This window comes from Alosa alosa, chromosome 2 (genome assembly GCF_017589495.1).
Source record: "Alosa alosa isolate M-15738 ecotype Scorff River chromosome 2, AALO_Geno_1.1, whole genome shotgun sequence".
In the NCBI taxonomy this organism is placed as follows: domain Eukaryota; kingdom Metazoa; phylum Chordata; class Actinopteri; order Clupeiformes; family Clupeidae; genus Alosa; species Alosa alosa.
This window is the reverse complement of record NC_063190.1, coordinates 35,846,461-35,860,196: the sequence shown is the minus strand read 5'-3', so window position 1 is coordinate 35,860,196 and position 13,736 is coordinate 35,846,461. Positions and strand designations below refer to the sequence as shown.

General features: G+C 51.7%; 1 protein-coding gene across 1 annotated transcript in view; it reads left to right on the top strand.

The window, feature by feature from the left end:
• Positions 1-11,247, top strand: part of lrfn4a (leucine rich repeat and fibronectin type III domain containing 4a) — a 15,567-nt gene extending 4,320 nt beyond the window's left edge. Inside the window, 6 exon segments of the mRNA XM_048230354.1 lie at positions 138-708; positions 711-1,677; positions 1,713-1,880; positions 9,315-9,872; positions 9,874-10,101; positions 10,190-11,247. Coding sequence (XP_048086311.1) covers positions 162-708; positions 711-1,677; positions 1,713-1,880; positions 9,315-9,872; positions 9,874-10,101; positions 10,190-10,532 — 2,811 coding nt within the window. The 5' untranslated portion in view covers positions 138-161 and the 3' untranslated portion in view covers positions 10,533-11,247.
• The last annotated feature ends 2,489 nt before the right edge of the window (positions 11,248-13,736 follow it).

The window sequence follows — 13,736 nt, the reverse complement described above, 5'->3', positions numbered from 1 at the left end:
AAAGGTGTTCAAGAGCTAACGCGTCTCTCTCTCCCTCCCTTTCTATCTCTCTCTCTCCCTCCCTTTTCTTCCTTTCTATCTCTCTCTTTTTCTCCCTCCCTTCTCTCTCTCTCTCTCTCTCTCTCTCTCTCTCTCAGGTGTGTGGGTTCCTCCGGTTAACCATGGTGAGGTCCAAACCTCTGCACCTTTCCGGAAAATGCCGGCGCCCCAAATCACGGACCCAGGCGGCAGCTAAGTCCCCACACGTCCACAGGCCAAGATCTGGCCAGCCCTGGCCAGCCGCCCCGGCCCCCTCCCCTGGGTCCACTCCCTCCCCTGGGTCCACTCCCTCTCCTGGCCCGCGGTGTTGTGGCCGGTCCCTGGTGCCGACGGCGCTGTGGTTGGTTCTGGTCAGCGCGGCGCTGCCGGGGGGCGGCATCGGTCCGGCGGGGGTGTCGGCCGGGGAGACGTGGGGGATGGTGTCCATCTGCCCCTTCCACTGCGTGTGCCGGAACCTGTCCGAGTCGCTGAGCACGCTCTGCGTCAACAAGGGTCTGCTGTTCGTGCCGCCGGACATCGACCGCCGCACCGTGGAGCTGCGCCTCGCCGACAACTTCATCCTGGAGGTGGGCGGCCCCGACTTCGCCAACATGTCGGGCCTGGTGGACCTGACGCTGTCGCGCAACACCATCCACGCTCGCGACACTGGCTCGCCCGACCTGGAGAACCTGCTTTCCTCCATCTGGGCCTTAACGCTGGCATCACGGCCGTGGGCGGCCAGGACCTCGCGGGCCTCCTCAACCTGCAGCACCTCTTCATCAACAACAACCAGCTGACCGAGGTGGCGGCGGACGCCTTCGACGACTTCCTGGCCTCGCTGGAGGACCTGGACCTGTCGTACAACAACCTGCGCCGCGTCCCATGGGAGGCCATCCAGAGCATGGCCAGCCTGACCTCGCTGAACCTCGACCACAACCTCATTGACCAGATCGCCGAGGGCTCCTTCAGCGAGCTCTACAAGCTGTCGCGCCTGGACATGACGTCCAACCGGCTGCAGACGCTGCCGCCCGACGCTCTCTTCTCGCGTTCACAGATCGGCGCGGTCAGCCCGACGCCGTACAACCCCGTCATCAGCCTCAACTTCGGCGGGAACCCGCTGCACTGCAACTGTGAGCTGCTGTGGCTCCGTCGCCTGGTCCGACTGGACGACATGGAGACGTGCGCCACCCCGGCGCACCTGGCCGGACGCTACTTCTGGTCCATCCCCGAGGAAGAGTTTGTGTGCGAGCCTCCGCTCATCACGCGTAGCACAGGACGCGTCTGGGTCCTGGAGGGCCAGCGAGCCACGCTCAAGTGCCGCGCCATCGGCGACCCCGAGCCGCTGGTCCACTGGGTGTCGCCGGACGACCGCATCGTGGCCAACAGCAGCCGTGTGCGCTCCTACTACAACGGGACGCTGGATGTGCTGGTGACCCGGGCGCGGGATGACGGAGCGTACACCTGCATCGCCATCAACGCGGCCGGCGAGGCCACCGCGCTCGTGGACCTCAAGATCGTGCCGCTGCCTCACCGCGGAAACGGCACCGTGTCCCTGGTCAACCCGCGCGACGAGCCGGGCCCCTCCGACATCACTTCCTCCGGGAGGAGCGGCGGAGTCGTGGTGGTGGTGCAGAACGCCAGCGTGGAGGACGCCGAGGCGTCCAGGGACCGGGGGGACGGGACCAGGGCCGGAGCCACGGGGGCCGGCAGGGGAGGGGCGCGTCCGAGCGCCTGGGGGTTCTGGGGGTGACCGCCAACACGGCCCAGGTGAGCTGGGTGATGGGCCGCGCCTCGGCGCCCTACCTGGTGTGGATGTACCAGATCCAGTACAACAGCAGCGCCGACGACGCCCTGGTCTACAGGTAACTGCAGCGCACACACACACACACACACACTCGACAGTTTACACACACACACACACACACACACACACACACACGACAGCTTACACACACACACGTTAAAAACACAATAAAACAACATGACGCCCTGGTTTACAGGTAACGGCAGCGCTCCGCACACACAGATACACACTCGCCAGTCTTCACACAGGTTAAATACATCTCACACAATGCACAACACAGCACACACTCTGCAGTTTACGCTCACGTTATACACAACTCTCCGCTACTTAGTGGCAGCAGCAACCACAACACCCCACATCACATCACAGCTGAAGCCGGGGGGTGAGCAGATGGTCTGTCTCGCACAGTGACAGTTTGGGGTGTCAGAGAGTGCCAGCACACACACACACACACAAAGACCAAAACAGTCAAGCACAGAGAGGATATTCACAAGTTCCGTGAGCTCTCGCTGCTGGTCCACTCGGCTGCCTGGACAGTGTGTTACTAGGTGGACGAGACATGCTACACAACCCAGCTCTGTGAAATGGGTGTTTAAAGCTGCTGCTGCCTGCTTTTACTAACTGCTCATATAACTGCTCAGGGTAAAACAAAATGGAATATGGGGAGGGGAAGGGAGGAGTGAGACAGACACACTAGGGAGGGAGGGGAGGGATATATATAAGAGAGAGAGACAGAGAGAGGGAGAGAGGGAGAGGAGGGAGGGAGGAGGAGGGAGGAGGGAGTGAGAGAGAGAGACAGGGACCTCACTAGAGGAGGGAAGGAAGAGGGGACCTAAAAGGGACTCAGGGGAAGGGAGGAGGAAGGGGAGGAGGGAGGGAGGGAGGGGAGGGACTTAGGGGAAACTGAGCTCGAGCACAAAGTGCATCTGGCTGAGAAATAGAGATATCTATCAACAAGGCAAATGGAGGATGGGATCAAATAAAGGAAGAACTGTAGAGGTGAAAGAAATGGAATTGAATGGAAGGGTTGGCTGAGAGAGAGAGAGAGAGAGAGATGGTAAGATATGGAGGGAGATAGAGTGAGCAGGAGGAGAGAAAGAGAGGTGGCAGCACTTGATAAGAGATGGAGGAATAGAGAGGTTCATGTGGAAAAGTGGATCAAGTTAGTGGGATGACAAAGCAGAAATGGCAGGTTACAAAAAAAAAAGGAGAACTCCAGGCCTCGCCTCGAACACCAGGCACACACACACACACACCAGTACTCACACACTCACACTAACACTCTGGCGTAGTAACTCCACAAGATCAACCCTCATTTAGACTAACATTATAACTCACCTACACACACACACACACACACCTGGACAAGTGATGTTATCACCACATTTAGGACCTAGTGCTGATCTTAGCTCTAAAACAGGCGACCCAATGAATACTTCACCACCCCAGGCCCTGGACATAGACCACAGCAAACCAGAGTAGAGTAGAGATCAGTAGAGTAGAGTAGAATAGAATATAGTAACAGTAGGTAAGTAGTGTGTAGGAGTAAGAATGGTAGAGTAGAGAGATGAGTAGAGTAGGCAGAGTAGAGATGAGTCAGAGTATGATTATGAGCAGGTAGAGTAGAGTAGAGGAAAGAGATAGAGTAGAGTAGTAGAATATAGTAAAGTAGAGCAGAGGAGTAAGTAGATAGATAGAATGAGCAGAGTAGAGTAGAATAGAGCAGAGATGAGCAGAAGATAAACAAGTAAAGTAAAGAGTAAAGATAAACAAAATAGAGTAAGATGAGTAGAGAGTAGAGTAGAGTAGAATGAGCAGAGTAAAGAAATGAGGATGGATAAAGCAAGAAAGAACTCAGAGATAGGAGAGAGCAGAGTAGAGTAAGTCAGAGTAGGACATCAATAGTGTGAGTAACCAAGAAAAAAGGGATAGGAGAAAGGATCCAGAGTAAAGCCATCAATACTGCAGCAACGGCAAGAAAAGATAGGAGAGGATGAGAGAGGAAGAGAGAGAGAAAAATAGAAGATTGAGACGGAGAGGGAGAAAATGAGAGATTGAGAGAGAGAGAGAGAAAAAGCACATGAAGGAGTAAGAGAAATGGAGAGAGAGAAAGAGAGAGAGAGAGGGGGAGAGAGAGGGAGGGAGAGAGCTGCTGGAATATATAAAGGGATAGCCAGATATAAAGCTGACAAAAAGAGATGGAGAGATTGAGAAGGTGAAATGGAGTGGGATGGAAGGATGGAGAAAACAGAGATGGATAGAGCAAGGTCCAGAATGAGGAATCAGCAGAGACACACACACAGAGAGAGAGAGAGAGAGAGAGAGAGAGAGAGAGAGAGAGAGAGACAAGAGAGAGAATGAGAATCAGCTGTGCAAGGTCCAGGAATGAGGAATCAGAGACACACACACACAAGAGAGAGAATAGAGAGAGAGAGAACAAGTGCACAGTCCAGGAATGAGGAATCAGCAGAGACACACCGAGAGAGAGAGATCAGAATAGAGAAGAGAGAGAGAGAGAGAGGGAGGGAGGGAGAGAGAGAGAGAGAGAGAGAGAGAGAGAGAGAGAGAGATAAACAGCAGAATCAACAGTTTTGTAGCCTAAGAATGCTCATGATGAAGAGTGGGCATCAATCAGAAGAACATCAAGAGAAGACATCAAGAGGGTGCATCAGAAGGGCCTGCTGGAGGTCAACACTAATGGGCGGTGAGACTGCAAATAAACTACCGCCATCACAAAACTTTCCACAACATCGGCAGCAACAAGGAAGCCAGTTACAACGGCAATTTCCACCCTGGTTTCATTTATTCGTTCAGACAGCGAGCAGGACTTCCGTCTACACTGATGCTTCAAAACGCACAGGAGATATGTACAGAACACAGGATGCATGCACAAAACACAGGACGCATGCACAGAACACAGGACGCATGCACAGAACACAGGACGCATGCACAGAACACAGGACGCATGCACAGAACAAAGGACACAGAACACATGCGCAGAACACAGGAGACAGAACACATGCACAGAACAAGAGACACAGAACAAAGGACACAGACCACAGAAGGCATGCACAGAACACAGGACTCATGCACAGAACACAGGACTCATGCACAGAACACAGGACTCATGCACAGAACACAGGACTCATGCACAGAACACAGGACTCATGCACAGAACAAAGGACACAGAACACTTGCACAGAACACAGGAGACAGAACACATGCACAGAACAAGAGACACAGAACAAAGGACACAGACCACAGAAGGCATGCACAGAACACAGGACTCATGCACAGAACACAGGACTCATGCACAGAACACAGGACTCATGCACAGAACCAGGGACTCATGCAATAGACAAAGGGGACACAGAACACTTGCTGGGAACACAGGAGACAGAACACATGCACAGAACAAGAGACACAGAACAAAGGACACAGACCACAGAAGGCATGCACAGAACACAGGACTCATGCACAGAACACAGAACACATGCACAGAACACAGGACTCATGCACAGAACACAGGACTCATGCACAGAACACAGGACGCATGCACAGAACAAAGGACACAGAACACTTGCACAGAACACAGGAGACAGAACACATGCACAGAACACAGGAGACAGAACACATGCACAGAACTAGAGACACAGAACAAAGGACACAGACCACAGAAGGCATGCACAGAACACAGGACTCATGCACAGAACACAGAACACATGCACAGAACACAGGACTCATGCACAGAACACATGCACAGAACACAGAACACATGCACACAACACAGGACTCATGCACACAACACAGGACTCATGCACACAACACAGGACTCATGCACACAACACAGGACTCATGCACACAACACAGGACTCATGCACACAACACAGAACACAAGAACTCCACATGCACAGAGCCTGAACACATGCTGGAACACAGAACACATGCACAAAACACAGGACTCATGCACAGAACACAGAACACATGCACAGAACACAGAACACATGCACAGAACACAGAACACATGCACAGAACACAGGACTCATGCACAAAACACATGCACAGAACACAGAACACAGGACTCATGCACAAAACACATGCACAGAACACAGAACACAGGACTCATGCACAAAACACATGCACAGAACACAGAACACAGGACTCATGCACAAAACACATGCACAGAACACAGAACACAGGACTCATGCACAGAACACAGGACTCATGCACAGAACACATGCACAAAACACAGGACACATGCACAGAACAAAGGACACAGAACAATTGCACAGAACACAGGAGACAGAACACATGCACAGAACAAGAGACACAGAACAAAGGACACAGACCACAGAAGGCATGCACAGAACACAGAACAGAACACAGGACTCATGCGCAGAACACAGAACACATGCACAGAACACAGGACTCATGCACAGAACACAGGACTCATGCACAGAACACAGGACTCATGCACAGAACACAGAACACATGCACAGAACACAGAACACATGCACAGAACACAGGACTCATGCACAGAACACAGGACTCATGCACAGAACACATGCACAGAACACAGAACACAGGACTCATGCACAGAACACAGGACTCATGCACAGAACACATGCACAGAACACAGAACACAGGACTCATGCACAGAACACAGGACTCATGCACAGAACACATGCACAGAACACAGAACACAGGACGCATGCACAGAACACAGGACCTATGCACAGAACACACAGGACTCATGCACAGAACACAGGACGATGCACAGAATACAGAACACATGCACAGAACACAGGACTCATGCACAAAACACAGGACTCATGCACAGAACCTGGGACTCATGCACAGAACCTGGGACTCATGCACAGAACACATGCACAGAATACAGGACGATGCACAGAACAAAGGACACAGACCACAGAAGGCATGCACAGAACACAGGACTCATGCACAGAACACAGGACTCATGCACAGAACACAGGACTCATGCACAGAACACAGGACTCATGCACAGAACACAGAACACATGCACAAAACACAGGACTCATGCACAGAACACAGGACACATGCACAGAACACAGAACACAGGACTCATGCACAGAACACATGCACAGAACACAGAACACAGGACTCATGCACACAACACAGGACTCATGCACAAAACACAGGACTCATGCACACAACACAGGACTCACACAGGACAACATGAGTCGACTCGTTTCTGATGAGCTGATCACACAGGACAACATGAGTCGACTCGTTTCTGCGTTATTTACACGACACAGATGTGAGGAGAGCAGAGAGGAAGGAACACAAATGAAATAAATATGAGTACAGACAGAGAACAGAGGATATGAGAGAGAGAGAGAGAGAGAGAGAGAGAGAGAGAGAGAGAGAGAGAGGAGAGAGAGACCGGGGACCAAAGAGAAGAGGTCCAATAAAAATGGCATAATATAATAAGAAGAATTTATTGATGGTTTTTTTTAATGGCAATTATTTCTCAATGACTGGAGAGTTACGAGTGAAGGATCACAGGCTGGCCCAGCCGCCAAGATGATTAGTGGTGAAGGCTAGTGAATACCAACGAGGTCAGAGCGACAGCGAGAGTGAGAGTGACGTCAAGGAAGGGCAGACGTACGTGTGTGTGTGTGTGTGTGTGTGTGTGTGTGTGTGTGTGTTAATCTAATGCGCTCTGATTCAGCTTCTTATCCAGTCAAAACACACAGCGCCTTCAGAGTCCATCAGAGGAGGAGGCATATTACTGACCAGACAGGCGAGGACAGCAGGGATGACATCCTCCTTTCCCAAGGATGCGGTTGTCATGGGAATGGGCGGTTTGGGCCGTCTCCGATGACATGCGACACAGAGAGTGAGAAAGTCCCCCCCCAGCGTCTGAGGCATCTCCCGCTGTGCCGTCGCCGTGGCAATGCATTCAAACGGCGTGTTTATTTATTCAGACGGAGCTTTCATCTGGAGAGGCTTAGCACGCTGGAGAGGACATTTAGCCAGTAAATAACCCCCACCTCCTCCCCCACCCCATCTAACCAGTAAATAAACCCCACCTCCTCCCCCACCACATCCAACCAGTATAAACCCCACCTCCTCCCCCACCACATCCAACCAGTAAATAAACCCCACCTCCTCCCCCACCCCATCTAACCGCCTCTCTTCCACGGGCTCCCTCACTGTGACTGAGCCGCCACATCTTCTAGGTCCACAACTCACAGCAACGAGCCCATAGTCCAGTCTAGGTCCACAACTCACAGCAACGAGCCCATAGTCCAGTGTAGGAGGGTCTCCTGATCCGAGTCATAATGGAAGATGGATCATTGACATGTTAGTTTACAAATGTAAAACTGGTCAGCACACACCTCATGGTGTTCCTTAGGGATCCAGGACCTCCCTCCTCCATTGCACACCCTCCCAGGGGCTGCGATATATATACTGTGTGTGTGTGTGTGTGTGTGTGTGTGTGTGTGTGTGTGTGTGTTGTAATTTTCTCACAAGATGTTGGTGAAGACTGGAACACTGTGTGACACAGAGAACCAGTTAAAAAAAGGAACACTGTGACACAGAGAACCAGTTAAAAAAAGGAACACTGTGACACAGAGAACCAGTGAGCAAAAGGAACACTGTGACACAGAGAACCAGTGAGCAAAAGAAACACTGTGACACAGAGAACCAGTTAAAAAAAGGAACACTGTGACACAGAGAACCAGTGAGCAAAAGAAACACTGTGACACAGAGAACCAGTGAGCAAAAGGAACACTGTGTGACACAGAGAACCAGTGAGAAAAAGGAACACTGTGACACAGAGAACCAGTGAGCAAAAGGAACACTGTGTGGCCTGAAGAGAACCAGTGAGCAAAAGGAACACTGTGTGACACAGAGAACCAGTGAGCAAAAGGAACACTGACACAGAACCAGTGAGGGTCTGGAGTGGAGAGTGGTGCATTGTGGGAAGGACTGGGCCAGCTTCTGCTTCTGCCAAAAAAAAAAAAAAAAATAGAATAATAATAAAAGTCATGCTCATCATGTGTTGTGTGTGTATGAGTGTATGAGTGTGTGTGTCCCTGGGCTTTTGTCAGAATGGCTGAATTCCAGGAAGGACATTGATTCAGTGTGTCCTGCTCGATAAAGAGGTGTTTTTTGTGTGTGTATATGCTTGTCTGCAGGTGTGAGTGAGGGTTCATGAGGCTTAGATATGAGAGGATCCTGTGTGCATGTGTGTGTGCACGTGTGTGTGTGTGTGTGCGTGTGTGTGCATGCACCCCATAATCACAGCAGGAGTAATGGGTCGGCCTCCTCTTACTCACACTGCTTATTTCCCCACTGTCTGCGGGCTATCATCCACTCCTCCCTCTCTCTCTCTCTCTATCTCTCTCTCTCTCTCTCTCTCTCTCTAAATCCCTCTCCCTCTCCCTCCCCTCTCTCTCTCTCTCTCTCCTCTCTCTCCCTCTCCCTCTCCCTCTCCCTGCAGGATCTTGCCACCCAACAGTCAGAGTTTCATGTTGAAGAACCTGGTGCCTGGGGCTGACTACAGCCTGTGTGTGTTGGCTATTTTTGACGACGGCGTCTCTTCGCTGGCCACCACCAAGGTCGTGGGATGCACGCAGTTCAGCACCAAGGACGACTTCCCAGAGTGCCGTTCTCTGCAGGCGCACTTCCTGGGTGGCACGCTGACGGTGCTGGTGGGCGGGGTCATCGTTGTGACGCTGCTGGTGTTCACCGTGGCCATGATGGTGCGGCATCGTGTCTGCGGCGACTGCCATGACGACTGCGTGCACAGCAACGAGTTCCTCACGGCCAAGGGCGTGGACATGTTCGCGCAGACCAATGGCAACGGAGGGTCAGTGATGATGGTGGCACTGCCCAATGGGCTGCTGGGACAGCAGTCCAAAGCTCCGCCCCTGCCTTCCAAGGGGCGGAGCAAACACAACCCCCCCAGGACTCTTCCTCGGGCCAAACGCAGCACTGACGACAAGGGGGGGGACAAAAAGGGGGGGCTCGACGACAAGGGGGGCCAAGAAGGAGGGGTACGAGGCGCCGGCCAAGGACACGCGCCAGCCTCCCCTCAGCCCCGGGAGCGACAGGGTGCCTCTGTACTACTCTCCTGCCCGGCACAGGCAGCGCCAGGGCTACGGCCAGCAGCAGCACAAGGCCGTTAAGAGGCCCGACAAACTCACGCTGCAGGGCACCACGGAGCGGAGTGGGCAGGACCAGCAGCCGGACCGGGACCGGGAGAGGGATCGAGAGGGGGAGGGCGAGCAGGACCGAGCGCATGCAGAGGGACCGAGATCGAGAGCGGGACCTCAGCTCCAGACAGGCTCTGGTGTGCAGTGGCGCGGGGCCGAGGGTCGGGGTGTCGGACTGGTGCTCTCCGGTAGTGGACCCTCACCAGATGGTGCGTGCCAAACGCAGCTGCTCGTTCGACGTGGGCGAGATCACCACGACGACCTGCTACAGCTACGCCAAGCGGCTGAGCGTGATCTGGACGCGGCGCTCGCAGTCGCTGCACGGCATGCTGGTCCACTGTGCGTCGTCGGCCAGCAGCACGTCCAGCACGACCAGCGAGCACTACGGGCGCGCGCTCACGCACGGCTTCCTCCGTGCCTACGGCTCCAACAACTCCAACTCGTCCAACTCCAACTGCAGCGTCAACGCCAACGCTGGCGACCTCGAGGAGAGCAGGCTATAGGGGTGAAGGGGGCACGTCGTCAGACTGGACCAATACGACCGGAGACCGTTAAACTGGATTAAAACCGCTGGCATGGTTATACTGGACCAATACTGATAGTCACAATGAACTGGACAAATGCTGTTGGACATGACTTAACTGGACTAGAACTGTTGGGCAAAATTGGACTGCTGGACTAAGACAGTGAAATTGGATTAACAATTTCGGGGACACGGTTAAACTGGACTGATACTGCAGGGCACAAGAACTGTAGAGGAAGAAAGTGCATGAGATGGACTAGGACTCCATGAGAGGAGAGATGGACTAGGACTCTATTAAGGAGAGATGGTGCATGTGTTGGACTAGGACCTATGAGAGGAGAGATGGACTAGGACTCTATTAAGGGAGAGTTGGACTAGGACTCTATTAAGGGAGAGTTGGACTAGGACTCTATTAAGGGAGAGTTGGACTAGGACTCTATTAAGGGTGAGATGGACTAGGACTCTATGAGGGGACAGATGGACTAGGACTAAGGGAGAGATGGACTAGGACTCTATTAAGGGAGAGTTGGACTAGGACTCTATGAGATGGACTAGGACTCTATGAGGGGACAGATGGACTAGGACTATTAAGGGAGAGATGGACTAGGACTCTATTAAGGGAGAGATGGACTAGGACTCTATTAAGGGAGAGATGGACTAGGACTCTATGAAGGGACAGTTGGACTAGGACTATTAAGGGAGAGATGGACTAGGACTCTATTAAGGGAGAGTTGGACTAGGACTATGGACTCTATTAAGAGAGAGATGGACTAGGACTCATTAGGGGACAAAGATGGACTAGGACTATTAAGGGAGAGATGGACTAGGACTCTATTAAGGAAGAGTTGGACTAGGACTCTATGAGATGGACTAGGACTCTATTAAGGGAGAGATGGACTAGGACTATGAGGGGAGAGATGGAGAGATGGGGAGGACCCAACCTTGGATCAGAACAGTTCCTCTGATCCAGGGGATTACCTAGACTGGACTTGATGGGGCGTTACATCTCGTTCCAGTAGGGTGCTTGGACTTGACCCAGTGAAAATAATGAACTCCATTTCAGAGTATTTACCCTGAATTTGACAGCATTCAATACGGTTCAGTACCAAGCTGGCAGGAGGGAAAGAAATGAAGGAGCGCTCGTGATCACGGAGCTTTACAGTGCCAGACAGAAGCAGCGGAGAGAGTGCTCGTGATCACGGAGCGAGCTTTACAGCGTCAGACAGAAGCAGCGGAGAGAGTGCTCGTGATCACGGAGCGAGCTTTACAGCGCCAGACAGAAGCAGCAGAAGGCAGAGATGGATCCATGAGAAGATGCCGAGAGCAATGTGGCTCTGAAGCGCGACTTCACGCTGCTTTTAAGTGAACAGGCACAAAGGAAAAGGCATCCGAGGCACACTGTGGCACAAGAGGCAAGAGGCGTGATGTGAGATCTACCCCACTAACAGGGTCCTAGCACAGCACACAGCTCAACTTCACATCCAGGGAAATGGACAATAGACTCAAGGGACTGGTACACACACACACACACACACACACACACACACACACACACACACAAAAGCATGGGAGACAGCAGGGGGATTTGGCAGGACACACACCATGAGGACTATTACTTTAATGAATTAAATAAATAATGAACGCCTTCCTGGATACATCAACTGACACACACAGACTCAGCCACGACCAGAACACACGCAGCACAGGACGAGCCAGAGGAATCTCAAATGATCACACACACACACAGAGAGCCCAGGGAGGAAGATGACACATTTATACACACACACATCCGTCTTAAAATAACCCTGATGATAATGAGAGCTTAAAAAAGACTATCCGCTTTGTAAAGACAAAGTGCCTGCGCTGTTTGAGGGGCAGTGCTTGGAAGCTGACCCAGACAATGGACACGGTCCCAGCCCACTTGTACACTTCCTGTGTAGATCGTCCAGTGTGATGACTAAAATAGTATGACATGCCGTCCCGAGTGTTTTTGTTCATCCAGGCATCCATTTCAGTGCTCTATACACTAAAGTAGTATGTGTGATGTTGAAACCATCCTTTGACAAATGGAATAAACAAAACTATTTGTAAGCAGCCTGTACATTCTGCTAATGAGTCTCTGAAGGACGCTGTTTTGAGGAGTGTGTTTTGAGGAGTGTGTTTTTTCTCTCATCAGTGTTTGGTGCATCCTTGCTGACTGGCTGTGTGAGAGTGATTAAAAGCTACCAGACAAAGCACAGACAGCCAGACAACCAGACAGGCAGACAGCCAGCCAGCCAGCCAGACACATGCTGAAAACCCCCACCCAACTCCACCCACCTCAGACAGGCTCTCGGAGTAGAAGGGCTCGTCTATTTCAGCTCAGTTAATTGCTGAAGGCAACCTTAAGCTCTCTCTGATTTCACTTCTTACTGCCGCAATAAAAAGACAACCCCCCACACACACACACACACACACACACACACACACACACAGCAGACTTCCGCTCTCTAACTGCTCGTCCCTGTCTGCGCACAGAGGAAAATTAACATCCCAGACTAATTATGGGGCGAGACCCCAAATCAGGGCGATGATTCAAACTATCTTTGCCAGTTATTAGGCTGCCTGTGGAACGTGTTAGCGTGTGTTGGCCTGTTTGGCCTGTGTTGGCATATGTGTTTGTGTGTGTTAGCATATGTGTTTGTGTGTGTTAGCATATGTGTTAGAATATGTGTTGGTGTGTGTTAGCGCAGCGGTCCCCAACCACCGGGCCGAGGGACATTCCTAACCGGGCTGTAGCCTACGACATGAGTTTAATAAAAATGCATGCAAACTAAATAAACTCAATTTAATTCGCAATAATGTCACATTCGCAATAATACCCACTGACAATGGTGAGCCAGATACCTCAAAGAAAAAAGAAGGGGGTCATTCAATACGACGAAATATGACGAAGTCATATTTAAAATATGGTTCGCAGAGACCGGTACTCGCATGCACCAAGTCCTTTATGTGAGGTATTTGGCGATAAGTTGTCAAATGAAGCAATGAAACCATCAAAGCTAATTCGACATCTAGAGTCCAAGCATCCTACACTTAAAGACAAACCCCTTGAGTTCTTTTGAGCGTAAAAACTTGAGCAAGAAGGACAAAAACTAGTGTCAAAAGCAACCACATCGGTGAAGCGTGGCTGCGCTTAAAAGCC